The sequence below is a fragment of the Phocoena sinus genome, chromosome 7, assembly GCF_008692025.1.
Source record: "Phocoena sinus isolate mPhoSin1 chromosome 7, mPhoSin1.pri, whole genome shotgun sequence".
Classification (NCBI taxonomy): domain Eukaryota; kingdom Metazoa; phylum Chordata; class Mammalia; order Artiodactyla; family Phocoenidae; genus Phocoena; species Phocoena sinus.
Window position 1 is genome coordinate 28526698 of NC_045769.1, and position 20703 is coordinate 28547400.

General features: G+C 42.1%; 1 protein-coding gene across 7 annotated transcripts in view; it reads left to right on the forward strand.

Annotated features, from left to right (window-relative positions):
- The window catches only part of PLEKHM3 (pleckstrin homology domain containing M3), a 190089-nt gene that overhangs the window by 37597 nt on the left and 131789 nt on the right, over positions 1-20703 (forward strand). For all 7 annotated transcript variants that reach the window (XM_032636960.1, XM_032636953.1, XM_032636959.1 and 4 more), the window contains one exon: positions 6042-6977. In XM_032636960.1, the coding sequence (XP_032492851.1) occupies positions 6042-6977 (936 nt within the window). The remainder of the gene's footprint in view (positions 1-6041; positions 6978-20703) is intronic.

Here is a 20703-nt window from a genome sequence, read left to right on the forward strand (position 1 = left end):
GGGCTATTACTCCGAGGGTGCGTGGAGCTAAGAGCAGGCCATTCAGTAAGAGGGGAAGTCCAGAACTTGGAGTTGAGGACTAGGGCTGAGTCCTGAAGCCTAGAGGTTGTAACTAACCCCAGAGAAGCGTGCAGTCTTGGAGGAGGAAGTGGGGCTGGCCAGTGAGTAGACAGACGGTTCTCAGGTTGTCTGTATCTGAGGGAGTCTAGTCACATTCTCCCATGCTCTAGGCTGTCATGTAGTGCTGGCAGCACCTGGGTCAGAGCTGTGAGGTGAGGTTGAACCAAGTGGCACTGTAGTCTGGGAGGCTGGGGATGGGATCTGGAAGTCAAGAGACAGTAGCGGTTGAGTACAGGTCATTGGCACTGGCCATTCATGAAGAAGAGCCAAATCATAGAAGTGTCTTTGCTCTGAAGTGGCGCTATGGTTCCTCCTTTATCATTGACCTGGAAGCCTCCTATTAGAGTCATTTGCCAAAACTGAATTGTAAGCACCTTGAGGACGTCTGTAGTCTTTGGGTCTCCAATAAAGCTTAGTGTTCTACTTTGCACATAGTTGGCACTCAGTAAATGTGTGTCAAATTGCTTTGCTCCCTTAGTTTTGAGCCCATGTGTAGTTGTAAATCCTGTTTCCTAGGCTTTCAGATCTTAAAATCATCTATCCTTTTAGCTAACAATAGCCTAGATAACCTGTAGAGAAACTGAAAAGAAAGATGATGAAGGGCAAAGGAAATGTAATAAATCTGTTGAACTTTTAGGGGCAGTCCTTTTGGGCTTGTCTAGGACAGAATGTGATTCTGTAGCATCATGGTACTCCATTCACTCTCTACTTCGGCTTCCTTTCACATTTATTCATCTGGCTGTAAGAACTTAAATGTTTCCTTTAAATTTGCCTAGATAATTTTGATTTGGAATACTGACACCACATAGGCTTTTGAGTCCTTTGAAAATGTTAAAACGTTGCTCTTTATCTTTCATTTTAAACTATTGTCTGATCTTTGAAGTCCTATTCTTATGACATCATTCATGGTGTTGACTCAGGCAGTTCAGACTTTCTTGGTAAATTAAATGTTTACCTAAATGTTTCATTTATTGTGATCTGGGACATGCTGGTTTTTTAAAAAACAGAATTGCATAAAGTAACCCAAATAGAAGCACATTTTAATTACATATGCTAATATATGTGAACATGCCCAATTATTATTTGTAATATTATTATTACATATGTATACTGTCTAAAGGCTTCCTATCAAACGCTCTACAGTCTGGGCAGAAGGATTGTGGGTGCCGGGCTGTGGAGGCAGAAACTTTTTTAAATCATTTCTTATTGATTTTCTTGGAATACTTTTATTATATAACTTAGTACATTTTTGATGAGTGTGAAATAGTATCTGAAATATGAGTCGTCAGGGTGGTGTAGCCATAGAGCCACGGGGCTTCGGAGGAGGACAGTTGTGTTCAACTAGAGGGGACAAAGAAAGGCTTCAGGAAAAGGTGAGATTTTTTTTTTTTTTTTTTTTTTTTTTTTTTTTTTTTTTGCGGTACGCGGGCCTCTTTTTTTTGAGGTACGCGGGCCTCTCACTGCTGTGGCCTCTCCCGTTGCGGAGCACAGGCTCCGGACGCGCAGGCTCAGCGGCCATGGCTCACGGGACCAGCCGCTTCGCGGCATGTGGGATCTTCCCGGACCAGGGCACGAACCCGCGTCCCCTGCATCGGCAGGCGGACTCTCAACCACTGCGCCACCAGGGAAGCCCAAAAGGTGAGATTTTATACTAGCTCTCACGTATGATGAAAACATGGACAAGCAGAGATGCAGGGAAATCTAGGCAGGGAGAACAGTGAGAGAAAATGCCTGAAGGTCGGGAGGGGCCAGTAATGGAAGCTACAGCAAGTCCCCTGGCTGGAGGGTGGGGAGTGGAAGAGAGTGGCTGCAGTGTGAAAGGTCCCTGGGGAAACTCAAAACGGAGGGGTCAGGCTAACATCATCTGAACCTCCGAATCAATCTCCATATCCCTGCAAGTAGGACAACCACCTGTAACATATTCTTGCATAAAAAAAAAACAAAAAAAAAACCCTAACTGGATCTTGAGATCTAAATAGCAGATGAGGGACTTCCCTGGTGGCACAGTCGTTGACTCTGCTCCCAATGCAGGGGGCCTGGGTTTTATCCCTGGTCAGAGGACTAGATCCCACATACATGCCGCAGCTAAGAAGCTGGCGAGCTGCAACTAAGGAGCCTGCCTGCCGCTACTAAGACTCGGTCAACCAAATAAATAGGTAAATATTTAAAAAAAAAAAAAGTAAATAGCAGTTGGTGGAAAACCTGGGAAACAGGAGCATTTGACTGATACCATGAGGATACACTCAGCCAAATGAGAAATTCTACAGGACAAAGGAATGAATTTCTTCAATAAATACATGGCATGAAAAAAAAATGGAGAAAGAGGGAACTGTTATAGATTTAAAGAGGCTTAAAAGACCTACCAGCCAAATCAAGGTATGGACCTAAATCGAGCAAACCATCTGTATAAAGAAAGTTTTTGAGAGAATCTGGGGAAATGAGATACAGACTGGGTATTGGATAAGGAATTATTCATGTTTTGGGTGTGAAACTGGTATATATATATATATATATATATATATATATATATATATATACATATATATATATTCTTATCTGTTAGAGATACAGCCTGAAATATTTACAGTAGAAATGATAAAATGTCTGCAATTTGCTTTCAAGTATTCCAGCAAAAACAAACAAACAAACAAAAAACAATAAAAAGCAAGATTTGGAGAGGAGTGGGAAAGAGGAAACAAGAATAGCGGAAACCTGATGACTTTTAAGCTAAGGGGTGAGCCCACAGGTGTCCATTTTACTCTTCTCCATGCCTTTGACTGTGTTTGAAATTTTCCATGAGAAAATGTGTTAAGGCCAGTCTAAGGAGTTTGGACTTTATTGTGTAGCACCAGGAAACTTGTGCAGGGTTTTGGGCTGATGAGGAGGGCATGGGAAAGGTTATGAGTGATCCAGAAAGGTTACCCCGGTAACTGAGTGTGACATGGTGGGGTGCGGGGGGAGGACTTGAAATGGGAGCCCATTTAAGATCTTGATTAAGATGGTGGCCTGAGAATGGGAACTTTTTTGAGAACAGAAAGAGGAAATAATGGCAAAAGAGGAACTCTTCAGTGGGTTGGCAGTACAGAAATGAATGAGGTTCATGAGGGGGAAAAATCCCCTCTTCCTCGTCAATCAGTAGCAATTTTTGTCCTTAAGCCACTGCGCTGGGTACTGTGGGACCAGGGGGAGAAGGAAAAGGGGTCTTTGTTGAGGAGGAACTGACCCAGGTCTTTGTAACTAGCCACAGTGGAAAGCAGTGGGGAAGCAAAGAGTTCTCAAGTTCTTTTTGTTTATGTTTTTGTTTCTCGCTGTTTTTCACAAGGGAATTACTCTCTTATGGTTTCAGTATGAAATTTACAGACACAGTGATTCATTTTGATCACCTTTCTCTATTTTCATTGGGGAAACGGCGATAATCTTTGTCAGCTGTTCTACCTGAACCATTTATGATATTAATTAAGACAGAGGTCATATTGTTCATTCGTGAAATGGAACACTTTAGAAGAATGTATGTGATGAAATAATATGGTCCGGGGAAACAAAAAGTTGAACTATAGTAAATTAACGAAAGCTTAGATTTAAGTATATAACTTCTGATTTGTCAATAGCAAAAATATTCAAAATAAACTTCAGATTCAGTAGAAAGTAGCCTCTAGAGATTAAAGAGAAATGGTAGTTCTCCAGCCCTCTACAGTCAGATAATTAATACTTCACACACAACATATTAATAAGATTTGAAATAAACAGGCCCTCCAGAAAGGAATACATGCTGAGAATAGTTTCCTGATCACATCTGTTCTCTTCTTTTCCAAGAAATTACACTACAAACTGCAGCCTATAAGGATGGGCCATTTCCTATGATTAACACCCCTCTTTTCTATCTCAATTTAACATACCTATTTAGAGAGGGCTGAGCCGAGGTGGGGAGAAGATATTGAAACACAGTGCCTTCTTTACCTTATTCTGCAGCAAGAAGGTGGGGGAACTTTTGAGACTCCCTGTTAGACTTCTATTCAGTCCACCCAAGCTGGCATCTGCCACCCTAGCTTATACAGTCAGAAAGGAGTGAGGTTTGCTTCTGGCTTGGGTCCAATTATAGTTAGAATTTCTAATTCGTGGAAGCTGTTGTAAAAAGCTCTCAGGGAGGAAAGAAAAGGAGAGGAAAATTCCTAGCTAAAAGCAAGAGAGATGGTTTTTATTTTATTCGGGGATACATGCCTGAGCTGTTAGGTCACAGGAGGGATGGGGATGGAGGGACGCGAGGTTATGGGTCTTATTATGGAAAAGGTTGAACTGTCATCGGCACCTGATGGAAATGAGAGGAGGAGAGGCGGCATCAGTGTCTCTAGCAGCACTGCCTCTCTTACTGCATTATCAGAAAAGAAAACGGAGAATAGGCATCCATTATCTCTCTCTGCAAAGAGATTAGTGTGGGTTGCAAGAAATTAATGGCTTTTGAATTACCACAGAAATACTGATGAATGTCAGGAGCAGAGATGTAAAGCAGGTAAAACTGGCTTTTCTCTGCTGCATTTCTCTCATTTTCTCTTTTGGTTTTTGCTATTTGAAGATCTAGATCTGTGTTACTCTTTTTTTTTTTCTCCAGCCAAGATCAGAAATCATACCCTTTGGGAATGTGATTTCTCTTCTTCAGGGAGTGACTCAATTAGTTTATGACTGTCTCCGACGTGTGTCAGCAAAAAGATTGAGAAACATCTCAGAAATGAAAAGCTGTACTAGGGAGGAGAGCTCCCTCATTTTCGTGCCTGTTGAAAGTATCAGGACATCTCCCAAGTGACAGTCCCCTTTTATTACAGTATGAAATTTGTATCTGTTGCAGCTAATCATTGATTAAAGATGGCATGACCAGATGAACTTGTGAAACACAGGGCAAGAGAAGGGAAGGGAATTATACCTATTATATGCTGGACATTATAGTAGAAGCTTTATTTCTATTCTAATTCAACAAGTACTTACTAAGTACCTACTGTGTACCAGGCATTACACTATGTGCTGTGATATAAGGATGACAGGACAGGCCTTGCCCCTGTCCTCAGTGGAGCTTACAAACCAGTGGCAAAGACACACTTCTTTAAAAATTATAAATTATTTTTATAATTTAAAAATTATAAACTGTTTTATAATACAGACTGATGAGAGCCCATTAGAGAGGAATAATATAGTAAGGATCCCTGATACTGACCGAGGGATGTGTCTGTGCAGGCGAGGGAGTGGGGTTGGGAGAGTCGGGACAAACTCCCTTTCTGGAAGAGAGGATGGCTGAGTGAAGAGTAAGTGTGTCATAGCTGGTGGAAGTGGTGGGAAAGGGGCATTGCAAGCGGAGTGAACAGCATAAGCAGGCTCAGAGGTGAGAGGAACTGCTATCCAAGCAGAGATCTAAGAGGTGAGTAGTCGAGGCACGGCTGCAGAACTGGTTATGAGCCAGGAGGCTCATGGCCTGGCCTTGAAGACTGATGGGGGCATCTGAGAAACAGGAGTTTATGAGAAGTGCAGTGCACTTCATGCTCTGGTCTTTCCACTGGCCCTTCCTGGCTTTACCTACCTAAAGAAAGATGAGCATTAGCAGGGAGTTAGGTCAGGTGGCAGGAGGAACTTTCTCTCTCTCGTACTTGGTACTCTGTAGAACGTCATCTAGAAAACAAGAAATCCTGGCAAAGCGCAGTTGTTTCACGGGCCCACGTGGCATAGTCCCAGTCACTCGGTGTTTCTGTTTTCCGAACGGACTTCTGCATGCCACATTGACCATGAAACCCCAACACCCCACTCCCCAGTACTTACTCTTGAGCCAGAAGGATGTCAACCCCTGATCCGTTTGGTTTCTGGCACCTGCCTTTTCATCTCATTCAGTTCATTCATATTAATATGTTGCTTCTTTTTATTTTTTTTTCCTTTCTTTCTAGAACACAAGGAGGCATTCCCAAACATTCTGAAAAAGGGTTACCTGGAGATTCGGAAGGACCATGACAGTTACTGGCAAAGCTGTTACGCAGAACTCTCCCCCTACAGCTTATACTTCTACAGCCTCGACAGCAGTGGGAATCAAAACCTCTGTGGAACGTACCAGCTGTCACACTTCCAGAGCATATCTGTTCTGGGCAACCTCGAGGCCAGGCTGGTGGATACTGTTCTGTATGACAACAGTCAGCTGCAGCTAAAGGCAGAGTCGCCATGGGAGGCTTTGGACTGGGGGCAGAAGCTTTGGGAAGGTGTGCACGCCGCCGGGCCTGCTTACATGGGACAGCCAGAGGAGCTGGCTGACTCACCGGGGCTCGGTCATCATGTCGACTGTCCACAGAATCGTTGTTTGCAGAAGAAATCCAGTGAGCTGCTCGTGCCATCCCCTGTCTTGGATAGCCCCAAAGAGTACCAAAACATCCTCAAATCGGGGACGCTGTACAGGCTGACCATCCAAAACAACTGGAAGGCATTTACGTTTGTCCTGAGCCCGGCCTACCTGATGGCTTTTCAGCCTGGCAAGCTGGACGAGGATCCCCTGCTGAGCTACAATGTGGATGTGTGTCTGGCCGTCCAGATGGACAACCTGGATGACTGTGACTCTTGCTTTCAAGTCATTTTCCCCCAAGATGTCCTCCGCCTCCGTGCTGAGACCCGGCAGAGGGCCCAGGAGTGGATGGAGGCTCTGAAAACAGCTGCCAATGCGGCAAGGAGTTCAGAACAAAACCTGCAGGTCACGCTGAGGACCAAACCCAAGGATCAGATGGGTGGGCATGAACTCAGGAAGAACAAACGCCAGTCTGTGACCACCAGCTTCCTCAGCATCCTGACGACTTTGTCTTTGGAACGAGGACTCACTGCTCAGAGTTTCAAATGTGCAGGTATGAAACATATTTTCAGCCTAAAGCTCATTAAAGAATAATCCTGAATCCCACAATTGGAATTCACTTTAAAAATCCCCTCAAGAGACCAGTCCTAGCTACCTCTTGTTTAAAAGGCATCTCTCCTTTAAGGAGTTTGCTATATTAAACCATCTGTCCGTCTTCATGCCATGCTGGTGAAGTAAGTAGAAGCAGCTCTGATCTACCCACTGAATCAGAATGACTTGGCTGAAGCATACCAGGCTAGAATTTAGGCTTGCTGAGTCTGCTGTGATGACATTTCCTCAGCCTTCTTAAATAAAGGTCACTGGGAATGTGGATGTCACAGATTGTCTCCTAAGAGACATTCAAGCCCCAGGCTGAGTACTAGCACTCCTTAGGCGAGGAAAATGTCTGTAGTCAGTAACTGTCATTGATCATGACCTTGTCAAACCCTGTTAGGGTAGAATCCAGAAAGTCAGCCTTGACAGAAAACCTGGAGGTGGCTAAGAGCAGGGCTAAGATGATTCAGCAGATGACCTCTGAGTCACGATGGGCCGGTGCCTCATCCTGGGGAAGTCTGGGGCTACTGGAACTGCTGTGGGGGGTGAGATACAAGGTGGAGGCCAAGGCAGTCATCTGTTAGTTCTTAAAACCCTGTTACTGCTTCTCTCCCCTACTCACCATTCCTCTCACCTTCCCCCAGACAGTAAACCAGAAAGAAAACAACCCGCACTAAACCAAGTCTATATATCTCCTGTAAATGAAATCAAGTTATTTCAGTAAACCCCACAATTTGTCACAAGAAATTTACCATGAAGGTAGCTTTAATTGGAAGCCTGATTTGGAAAATTTCAATTCAAGTGCATCAGACTTAAGTATGTTGTTTAGAAATGAACAGGGAACTCACCACCAGTCAAGACTCAATTTTCAATTTCGTGCTTGTTCCTGCATTGAAAAGCCAAATAGTGGTGGCACAGTGAAACTTTGAATTTAAGTTAGTTATGATGATCGCCTTTACTACTGAAAAATAATTTACCCAAAGGGGAGATGAAGTAAATCATCCCTGCTTTGTCTGGAGGGCCTCGGTAACTGGGAAGCAGATACTTGCAGGGTGGGATGGGAGAGACCAGCAACCCCGAGCCGATAAAGAAGCTGTACTAGGTGAGGGCCGTATGTGTGCAGGCATGAGTGACCTTGTGTTAAGTCAGCCAGCTACTTTTGGAAAATGCTTTTGAACTAAGGAGATGCTGGTTTTAGCACAGTTTTTTAGAAATTATTGACATTTCAGTGTCTTATTATACTAGTGCATATATTATATTTCAAAGTTCAGCCATTCAACAATAATTTATAAGTGCTTACTCTGTGGACATGCTGGAATTATGGTACACTCCTGTGGCTTTAGACTGCTGAGAGGGGCAACAAATCTGCTTTGTTATTGGAATCAGGGAGAACAGCTCAGCTTCATTTTCAAGGTAGAGACCAGGGTATGAACTGGGAAACTTTCTAGTAAAAGAGGCAAGAAAAGCCTCAGGTGTTAGAAAAGATGCTCCCTTTGTTGGCTCCTACTTCACCCTCCTCTCCTAAGTTTGCTTCCTGATGGAGTGTGCCCTGCCCACATTCTGTACCACCTGAGTAGCATTTCTGACACTCAGAGGAAGGAGAGATGCAGGTAGAGGGTACCATTCAGCGGGTCCACCACATCTGGCAGATGGAGAAATTAAAACAGGAAAAAGGCATAGAAAGTTGAGTAGGAGAGACAGGGAGAAGGTAGCTAAGTGGAAAAGAGTAGGAAAAGGATCACATGATGGGCTGGGGTAGAACTTGGGGCAGCTGCTTTAGGGTCCGTGTTTTAGGATGCTGCCCTTTGCCGTGTGAATCAGGTGCTCACTGAATAGCTGGCTGGAGAATAGGGTGGGGATGGGTGGTAATAGGGAACCCAGGAGACAGGGGCAATGTAGTCTGAAACTCCTTTGCTGCTCAGCTTTTACCTTCATGCTTTGATGCGGAGTTCTGATGGGGCACAGGTAGGTTTCTCACTTGGCATGGGGAGAAGTCAGTCCTAATTTGTATAGTGCGGCTGACTCTCAAGTAGAAATTTTTAATTTCACTTCAGTGCCCCCTCTTCCATCAGAAACGGCTACGCTCCGTTGCTTTGTGGTACACGTGGGTTATGGGTAAGAACGCCTGGAATACCGGTTTCCTACCTCAGGTAGGAATACTTCATCTCCTGTAGGGGGCAGAGTCTCAAAAGAAAAATATCAAAACTTGGTAAGCAAACTTCTGAATGTTTTCTAAATTATCTGGGAGGCTGTTTATTATATCAAAGATTATTATAGCAGATGGAACTTTAAAAATTGATTTATGTTTCTCACAAACACAGTTAATCTAAACCAGCTGTTTAGTCATTTAGTACTTGTGTCCCCTAACTTTTCATCCTCATAAAAACACACATTCAAGTGAAAAATCTGGTTGTATAGCATGTTTACCTCCCAAACTGTCAAAAAGTCCAGTAAATCGTTTTTAGTTGAATCTTGGCTTTATCATTTTAGGGAGAAGCTAATTCACAGTATTTCATGGTTTAAGTGAGCCTCTTTAGACTACAAGTATTTATGTCCACTTAGTCCCTCCCCCTTTAAATATTTTTGATGAATAAACTTTAAAAGTGGAAGATTGCACTGAGCAGCTCTTTATCATGATGTCATTCAGTTGCTATTTCGGGGAGCCACAAATGTTGGCTTTTAAATCTACAAAATAGTGCAGTTGGCCTCACTTCGCTAAATTCTTTCTGTAGGTGAAGAATTTTCTATATCCTTTTTTGAAACTTAAAGAGCCCTTGCAGAGAAAATGGACTCTGACCATCCCCAAATGCCTGAGGTTACGGTTTTAAAAATACATGCTTGTGCATAACTGTGTATTTCTTAACATGTGCTTGAACTTTTTATAGTTGTATTTGATTATGTGTGGTTTGTTCCATGGCTTCCTCTCCAGATCCATGGCTGCCCTGTATTAGGAAACCCAACTACAGTGGTCTTCTTGCTGTTCCGGAACCTACCTTGGTCATTCATGCCTCCAGGGCCTTTATATTTGCTGCTCCTTATTCCTGAGAACATGCCTTTGAAAATTACGTTCTTCCATTCATTCTACCATTTATTGTGCGCTGAGTTTCTGACCACATGCCCCAAACTCAGGTGCACCTGGACGAGTCAGTGCTGCGAGAAAGCAAACGTGGTCCCCTGTCCCTGCCTTCATGGAACTTGCAGTCCCCTGGGAAAAACAGACACTAATCAGATGCTCACATCACCAATGCCAAATGGCAACTGTGAGCTGGGCTGCGGAAGTTAGGCCCACAGGTCAGATTAGAGAGCTGTCAGAGGTGGTGCCGTGTGGAACTCTGTGAAATTGCAGACAGTCATTTTTGACCTTACAAAAAAAAGGGCAGTTTGATAAGGTTGAACTTCACGTTTGACCCTGAAGTCCCAGAACGTTCCTGAGCAGAGGAGCACGTGAGGAAAGTGGTGTTTAAGAACAATTAATTTGCTGGTGCTTTGGCACAACTTTACAGAAACACATCTGTAGCAGGAAATGAGGAATGCTTCTTTAATGAAGTCATTGGTTGGGATTCAAAATTATGTTCAGCAATGGGGCGGGCATCTGTAGTGTTAAAATATTAATGCTAAAACAAATGACTGTGCAGCTTATTAAAATATTTATGGGGTATGTACCTGTAAGTGGTTCTAAATGAGGTTGTTCACAAAATGCCGTATAAATTCAATTATAAGGCAGTAGCCCGGTTTTCTTCCGGAATAAGACATGTGTACATATCTATTTCCCCTCAATAGATGCATGGTTTTCTTGGCACTAATACATACAGATTTTTTCCTCTAATTTCCCAACAAACAAGAAACCTAGCAATTGAGTATTGTGATAAAAGGGCCCAGGCCCTTTTTTTAATAGATGCTACAAGAGATGCAAAGCTCCGGTCTTGAAGTGTCTTACTGCTTTGCAATCTGAAGGTGAAATCGGACAGCCCACTGTGGGGCAGTGTTCCTGATTCTGAACTGAAATTGAAAATGTTAACGGAAGAGACAGCAAGAAAACAGTGGGCTGAGGGGATCCCCTCCACCATTTCACACTGTCAGTTTTTATGGTTTTACTCCTTCGGCTGCTGTTTAACCTCTTGGGACTGCTGTTGGTAATTACATCTCTCTGGCATTCAGAGCATTTTGCTTTCCTTTTTCTCCCCCCAGCCCTTGGGAGGGGTAAGCCCAAGGGGAAGGGGGGGAGTTTTGCTGTGAATTCTTCAGCCATTTAGTGCAAATTCCTGTAATTACCGGCATTGTGTCCTCTCTGAATGGCACATAATACAGCAGAAGCCATTCCTAATTGAGACCTTACAGGAGGTACAAATCCTCTCTTTGTTCAGCCTGACAAATTAGTGCCAGAAAGTGGCAGGGTCCGAGTGGGAATCAAAGGCAAGAAACACAAAGATGGAACTTAAGGCTACAGTAATAACCCTCTCTTGTCCTGAAGGGAGAAAAGGAATGACCAATGAAAAATGAAGTTTTTTTTGTTATAAATTCCCTTGACATGACAGCACCTTGGGGCTGCTCTATTTATTTAGCAAAAGTGATTAAATAGTAATACAACAGGACTGCCCATTGTTTCCACGGGTGCCCCCTACCTCACAGACCCCTGCTGCCTCGGCTAATTGATTGACAATGAACCTCTGATAAAGAAGTATGTTGTTAGGACCTGAGGTGGGGGGAGCCTTTTCTCCCTCTCTTTGTGTGTCTGAGTGAGTGAGTGTGAGTGTGTCTGAGTGTGAGTGTGTGTGTGTCTGAGTGTGAGTGTGAGATTTCCTTTTTGCTTGCTTTGCACTCCAGTTTTTCTTTGCCCCGCCCCTTCTCTCCCCTTCTTCTCTCCCCTTGCTTCCCGCCACCCCTCCACCCCTCCACCCCAAGCTTTTCAGCAGTTGCTCCCAGCCGACATTCACAAGCAGGTAGTGAGGAATGAGGACTGTAGTGCATGCTTTTGACAAATTTATCTTTGGAGCAAATTTCCTCCTCTCCCCCGGTCCATTTAAGGCAGAACAGCTGTGTGAGAAGAGAGAAAAGGGTAAGAGGGCTGATTATTGGTTCTTTAAGGTCAGAAAAGTGTTCTTGTTTTTGTTTTTTTAGTTTCTCATTTGTGGGAACGGATGTCTGAAGCTAGTCTTTCAACTAAGAAGCTGTGCACTAATAACATTTACATGTGTGTGTGTTTTGGAGGTGTTGTGGAATAAGAAATAAAAATTTGAATTATTTAATCTCCCCTCAGTTCCTGAGAAGCCAAGATTGATTATTTTAGGATAGAACCTGGCTGATTGTGGTGTAACTCAGCACCCCAAGATTGCTGTAAATTGTGGGAAGATGACCAAAGGCCTCTAGGCAGATAATGAATAGCCCCTGGTTATATATGCCCAACTAGCTAAGCTGAAGCTAAATCCCTAACTTAACTCTGTTACAGCTGCAAAAACAAATCATTTCAAGCCCCTATGAAAGCAAAATATATTAAACAAACAGTATTGACCTTGTTAATACCACATGGCATTTCATGTGATAAATGAGGGCGTCTTTCTGGCAAAGGCCTGTTTTATGACATCGTTTAGACATAAAGGATACCTTTACCCTGGTAATATAAGCATCCCTGATAGAAAGTATGGAGTGGTTAATTATTCATTAAATAGCCACCAGTCTGGAAGTAAGCAATATTTCTGAGTTGGGCATAGTTACTTACTTATTGGCCTCAGAGTAAATCATGCAGAATGGCAATTCTTAAGAAAAAGAGACATTGAATTTGGGAACTAGTTGTGCATGTGAGTCTAGGTAAAGAAAGGTCTGTAGGCTTTCAAGTGCCAAGAAGGAAAGTTATACAACTTATAACTTATGCTCCTGAAAAAGCAAATTCTAGCATAGCCAAAAATCTGTTTTGATTCCCGTGTGAAAAATTAGGATATCCTCTAGTAGCCAAAATGCCAGATCTCCTAAGGCAATGAGAGACAGAAGTAAAAAGACATTGACTTTCCATGGTATCTTTACTGCTATCTTCAAATTTGTCTCCCACTTACTAGGGATAGTAAACACAGTGCAGATTTATTTGACTTAAGGAATAGGCAAGTAGCCAATTGGAGGAGAATAAAACAATTAAGACTCAGCTATGCCCCTCAAAACATATAAATAGCTTGGATAAATGAGAATTGTTGAGTCCATTGTGGCCTTCTCACTTTGTATTGTCTAAGTTATTTTGGTTTTGAGTGTATTTGATTGTTATCTCCCAGAGAAGTAATCTATAGTTAGTTAGTTAGTTAGTTTTTTGTACATGCTGGAGGGCTAAGTTTTATTTCCCCAACCTTGAATATGACCACAGAGGGGTTGCTGACAGTAAAATCCTTAAGTGGAGTTTTAGTGGAGAGTTTATTTCAACAAGCATTTATTAAACCCTTCATGTACACCACACACATGCTCTACCGGGCACCTCAGGATATCTAAGTAGGAGTGAGGTGCAGGCTGTGCTCTTCAAAGACGTCTAGAATAACTACCCCCCAAAAAGGGTATGGGGGCTTGGATGGGACTGAGAGACAAAGGGGTCAAGCATCATGGCCACTGGTTTGGAGACCCATACATCCATGTTTGAGTTCATGTCAGAGAATCCCTGTTGTAGAGAACTTGAAAGCTCAAGTGCTAAAGGGTGTCTCTCCTCACTCCGGCATTTTAAACTTTATCCTCCTACTTCCTGCAGAATTAATCTCAGGGGAACATCACCTCAGCTTTTTAGTACCATCTGTCAAAGATAAAACTTGAATTTCTGTTATGTGCTCATTAGGTAGTAGGTGAGATGGGAGATATAAGACAAGCATAGATGTGGCCTGGACCCCCAGGACTTTGTAGTCTGGTTGAAAATGCACAAAGGAAAAATGAGGGATTACTAGGCAGTTAAGTCAGATCCATGCTTAGTGTTCAGAAAAGCATTTGGCAAAACCCTCAAGACAGAGAAACTTGGGTTATCAGAGACTTCAGTTATGTCATTTTGTGAATGGTGAATGATTGGCAGCTTTACCCAAGGATTATTGACTAATGGATTCCTTTCAGCCTAGAATGTTGTCAGTAAAGGTACATGATAACAATGAGAAGCAGCACACTTTAGTAATTAAGAGCGAGGACTCTGGAATCAGACTGGCTGAGTTTCTAGATCTGCTACTCACTAACTCTGTGACTGTGGGTAAATTACTTAACCTCTCTGTACCTCCATTTAAAAATCTCAGATGTGAGAAAATAATCACATCTACCCCAGAAGTTTGTAGTAAGAATGAAGTGGGTTAAAAGGGCTTGGAACAGGGCCTGGCACATGGTAAGTGCTATATAAGGATTAGCTATTTTTATTATTTGCCCACATAGGACAATAATTACCTGGATAAAGATATCATAGGCATACTTATCAAATTTGCAGCTACCTCAAAACTAGGTTGGACAGCTAATATGTTGAATGAGAGAATGGAGATTCTGAAACAAGCTAGAGGAATGGACCAAACAAGGTGAAATTTAGTAGGGATTAATAGATAGGACTATACTTATATTCAGAAAATTAAAGGCAAATATAGAAGGTAGGTTCTTCTGGTCTCATGCTCATGTGGGCATGCAGATGAAGCCATGGGGAAGCCAGCATTTGTGCTGTTGTGGCTACACCAAATGCATTCCCAAAGCAGGTCCAGAAAGAAGAGAACACATCCTCACTGTGGCCAGACCCCACCTGGAGATGTCGGTTATGGATGCTGCTCTGGAAGAACAAACAACCACATCTATTGACACCTGATAGGATAGTGAAAGGACTAAAAACCATGCCACACAAATGTAACCTGGAATAGGGAGGACACAAGTCGTCTCCACATTATTTGAAGGCTGCCATTTAGAAGAGAAAATAGGCTTACTTTGTGTAATTCCACTGGATCAAAGTAACAGAAATGCCCAGAGTAGAATGGATTTTCCCTTATTGAAGAGGGTTTGATGGCCATGGGTGAAAATGAGTAGAGTGGCAAGAGCCCTGGCCAATGAGACCAGAAGAACCTCAAGGCCGTTCGCCTAACTTGTCTGAGCTACGTGTTCTCCTCTGCAGGATGAAGAGATTTATTAATTCAGCCCTTCTGCAAATATTTATTGAAGTTCTACTATGTTCTAAGCACTATGCTTGATGTTTAGTGAACAAGATAATCCCACTGTGTGTCCTCACAGAACTTGAAAATTGGAAGCCAATTAAATAAGTAACTATAGCACACGAAGGTCTTTGAGTTTCCCTCCAACACTTCCATCTGTCTGGGATATTTTAGAGGGGATGGTTTTGCTCTGTATGGTCCCTTTTTTATTTCTCATTCTGTGATTCTTTGAATGTCTATAGAAGATTAGGGGAAATTAGATTAATGTGATCCTCTATTTAAACCTCATTTAATAAGTAATACCTTTTCCCTGTGGGTAAGAGAATTTAAAACATTAGAAATATCACTTGGCTAAGAGGACAGGAGATGGGAATTTTTATTTTTTATTGACTCTGATGTTTGTCATTGGATAAATTACTTTTTTTGCAGTCTAAGTTTCTAGGTCCAGGAAATTCATTTTAAATAAAAATAAATGTATATGAAGAATGTGAATATACACTGAAATAGTACCATGACTATGGAAGAAGAAGAATGTTATATAATTTGGGTTTTGAACTATTTCACATCCTAAAATTCAGAGAGATTTGATCACTTTATATAAGTAGGCCGTTTGATTTTATAGGATATAAATTTGCTTTTTTGATTTATTCCTGGTATTCTCATCACAGAAGTCACATGTTGGTCTTTGATATGTTTCAGAAGAATAAAATCATTTTGAATTTCAGAAGATAGGGATCTTTTGATAGACCTTCCTGAACTTCATAGGCCATAGCTGTGCTATCTTTTTTTTTTTTTTTTTTTTAAAGCTGTTCATTTCTCCTAGTCTTTGTTGCTATACTTTGGTCTGGAAAGTTCTTGTCCCTTTTTGTAGCTTCCTTTATGGTTAACATTGTTCTCATCATGTGTTCATTTCCGGCTGAACTTCTAAAGTAAGTGTTAATATACTATTGGACTCTATGTTGAGTTAAAAGTTTCTATTTACTGACCTTTCATTGGGAGGGAAATTGGTCTTGGTGTGGTTTTAGGACAGACTGGGGTAGGTTCTCTTAATTTCTAACTAAGTTCCTTGAAAAACTAAGCTTTTCATGAAGTCCTAAGAGTAAGAGTTACTGGAGAGGTTTTCTAAAATCTATTATACTGCCTAAAAGCAGAAACATACTTAAGTGAAAAACTTGCCATTTTAAAAATACATCTCTAGATAAGGAAATCTGGTACTATCCTAATACCACCTTATTTCTTGCGTTAATATTTTCATCTAGTCATTCGTTCATTCATTCATTCAACATACATGAGCTACATACAGTCCCAGAAATTGAGGCATGGGGGTAAACTAAAAGTTCATTTTAGCAGAAGAAAATATGACTGTAGACAAGACTTTATACCTTGAAATATGCTAATATAGAAAATGTTTTAATTAAATTATATTAATAAAAAACAACATGAAACTCCTTTACATGTTTCAGATGAAAAGTGGAGCAGGCCTGCAAAGCATTGTGCCCTGAGATCAGGGGTGACAGCCAGTGTTTGGGTACAGTTTTGTATTGTGCTTTGTTGAAGACTTGTAGGTGTGAAAAATCCTTTATACCGTTAAAGACTTATTTCCAAGCCTTCCTTGACCACTCTTCCCAAACCCCGCCTTAATTCCCCAGGTAAATTTGAGCATTCCTCCTGCTTGACTCCACCCACCTCCACTGTCTTGGACCCATGGGCCTATGACTTGTGTCTCACTTTTTTGAGGGCAGGACCCCAGCACCTCTCAGACAAGCGATTGGAGTACCATGTGCATGGTGAACCATGAGCTTGATGTGGGGAGCCTTGGTTGGACTCTTCCCTAGACCTGTTGAAGTCAGTATCTCTAGGATCAGGCCTAGAGATTTCACAAACTTTCCAGTTGATTTGCACACATGCAAAGTTTGAGAAACCACCAGCCTAGCCCATAGAATGTTCTTAGTGAATGGATCAAGTCATATTTCAGTTTTCTCTAGGTTATATAAGCTCATTTCCTTTAACTGTTTCTTCTACATATATTCAACATTTTAACCATTTAGTATCAACCTGCTGATAAGCTCTAGGGTTCCATATCCTCATTATATTCTGGAAACTACAATGATGTTCTCTTAGGGTTCTACCCAGTGCTGTATACAAATGAAGGAAGTGAGCTCAAGTCCTTGACCCACATTTTGGCTTCTTTTTTTAAGACATCCTAATGATATGTTTTTATTTTATACTTGATAAGCATATTTAGTATTTGAATTTTGAAAACAGCTTTTACCTCCCTCACCTTCTTTGCTCCCAGCCTGGTCATCATTCACATAGATGACTACAGTGGCCTCCTAACCAGGCTTCCTGCTTCCATTCTAACCTTTTATAAATCTTTTCTTAACTACAGCGAGTATGATCTTATTAAAATTCAGATTGACCCTGGTAGACCTTTCTTTACCATTTTGCAGTGGCTTCCCGCTTCTTTTGACATGAAGACCAGCGTTTTTACAATGACCCCCCCCCCATGATTTGGCCCCTGCCCACCTCCTAACCTTCAACTCTTGCCCTCTTGTCACTCTCTCCCACACTGAGTTCCAGCCACACTGACTTCACTCTGTTCCTCAAATGTACCACTTCCTTCCCACCTGCCTCAAAGCCTCTCCATGTGCAGTTGCCTCTCCCTGGAATATTGCCATCCTCACCACTACCCCCAATGCATTCTTCAGGTCACTACTTAAATATTCCTTTCTCAAGAGCACCCTCTCCAACCAACCCCTCAGACTAACTTAGGACCTTTTTAGTTCCCTCTGCTATCATGCTGATCTAATACCTCCAGAAAAGTTCCAGAAAGCAAAACTTGAATTTGTTGGGCATCAGCAACTATTTGCATAACATTTACATTGTATTAGAGATTGTAAGTAATCTAGAGATGTTTAAAGTATATGGGAGGCAGCGTGTAGGTTATATGCAAATACTACACCCTTTTATATAAGGGACTTGAACATCTGTGGATTTTGTTATCCACAGGGGGATCCTGGAACCAACACCCCATGGATACTCAGGAATGACTGTATTATTACAGCTTTGTTAGAAAGGATACAAATAAGGAACAGCCAAATGAAGAGACTCAGAGGGCAAGGTCAGGGAGGGCTCCAAACACAGAACTTCCATGCCCTCTCCCCGTGGAATCAGGGTGCATCTACCCCTCAGCACACCAATGTGTTCATCAACCAGGATGTTCCACAGAGCTTCAGTGTCCAGAGTTTTTATTGGGGTTTCATTATATTGGCACAATTGCTTGAATCATTGACTTTGGAATTGAACTCAATTTCTAGCTCCCATTCCCTCCCCCAGAGGTCAGGCAGGCTCATAGTCCCAAGTCTCTAATCCTGTGGCTGATCATTCTGGTGACCACCCCCCATCCTGAAGCTATTTCATGGTCCACCAGGACTTACTTCATTAGCATTAACTCAACTGTGATCCAAGGGGCTCATGAATAATAAAGATACCTGTGTCACTGAGGAAATTCCAAGGGTTTTAGAAGCTCCCTCCCAGGAACTAGGAAGAAGGACCAGATAGTTTTTTATGATACAACAGCTCAGGATATTGAGTGGGCCATTTCCACAGCAAAAACAGAACTTGGATGAAAAGAGGATGTGATATTGTGGTTGCCCCTCAGAGAGTGAGGAAGGTATGGCCTACTGACCCTGTTCCCTCATTTCTGGTGAGCTACTGGTGGGTGCCTTCCAGCACTGACTGCATCTGCCAGGGGAGGGGAGATTTCTGGTGGTATCTTTCTGGATCCCTCTGGAACTGATCAGCTTCAGAAGCAGATAAGAAACTGGCTGGCCTTGGGCTGCCCAGCCTGGCTACAGCCCTCCCAGAGCCCCAGCTCAGGGTGGTGGGGTGATGGACACGTCCATGACTTTGTGATTCCTGCTGTCTCACCCAGGTACCACTCTCATATCTTGGTTTAAAGTAGAGTGTTTCCTTTTTAAATGGCTATAAATAAAAATGATCAACAAAATTAATTTTATATATTACCTTTAACTGAAAATAATCTAGTTTATGCTATACACAACTTCTAGACATGGGAGCTAGGGTTCCAAAACCAAAGACATGTAGGCTTGTATCAGTTTCCAAAGAGTGAAAAATCACATTCTTTTTTAAATCCAGCTTTACTGAGACGTCATTCACAAGTAACATTGTGTAACGTTAAGGTGTACAATGCAATGATCTGATACATGTATATATTGTGAAATGATTGCCACAAAAAGGTCACCTCACAGTTACTTTTTTCTTGTTTTTTTTTTTTTTTTTGGGTGGTGAGAACTTTTAACATCTACTCTTTTAGCAACTTTCAAGTATAGAGTACAGTATTATCAACTATAGTCATCATCATTCTAACCAGGTCTGTACTAGTATACCAAAGGTTGTGTCTTGTCCATATTTTTTCCAGTAATGTAAATAAATCATGTGGGGCTGAACCAAAAGCTTTGCTAAAAATCACTTTCCCCCTTAAATCACCAGGCCCATACCTCTGACACAGAGGATAGACTTAGTTTGAAAGCCTTGGTCTCTTTCTTCCTTTACCAATAAAGTTGTTCTTCTCAACCCCCGGAGTTTTAGAGACCAGACAAAATAATAGACACATGATTTGGTGGCTGGGAAGCATCCAGACTCAGTAGGATAAGTAATAAATTAGGAGCACAAGAGCCTAGTCTTCTGTTTACAGCCCTGCTACTGATTTATTACACAGCCTCAAGCTAGCCTTTTCACAGCCTTGCAGGTCAGCATCTTTGACACTATAACTTGAGGGACGATTAAACTGTCTTGACTATGTACAATTCAAATGTTACAAAGTGTCAGTTGCACCCAAAGTGCCAAATATTATATATCACTGCATTTTATCCCCAGAAAACATGGGGGGGGAGGTTCTCTCTTGGATGAAGAGAGGTCTTGTTGTGACCTAAAAATGAATAGGAAACCTTTAGGAAAATGATATTTCTCATCTGCTGTTAGGATGAAGAATTTTAACTGAGTAAAATGTGTCCAATAATGTGGGGGATTTCGTGGCTACCCCTTGAGCCCAGCTGTCCTGTACGACCCTCTTCTTAATGACCTTCACCCACCAACAGGCATGCTCTGATTTCCTGATTACCTCCCTCTTTCCTTCCCACTCCCATCGTTGGATCCTGCCTGTCTGAGCCGTCATCCATATAGAGGCTTTACATGGTTAATAAATCATGCTTCTTCATTCTGCTTCTAGAGGTCAGGAGGATGGAGATCAAGATATCGCATGCATCACTCATAGATCACATGTAATATTATAGAATGGACCCTTAAATTAGATAGACTTATTCATGTGGTCACAACTGGAGTCCCTAAGACCATGTCCTCTCACCATAGCAGACAGAAAAACTGCTCCCCTGCAGGCCAGCTGACGTGCCAAGGTCCTTCTTCTTAACTCTCCGGTCAGATACCTCATTTTTTTTTTTATCTGTGAGGAGCGCTGGATAAGCACTGGAGAAAGAAGCTGGGAATATTACTCTAGGAAGTTCCGCTCAAATGGCAACA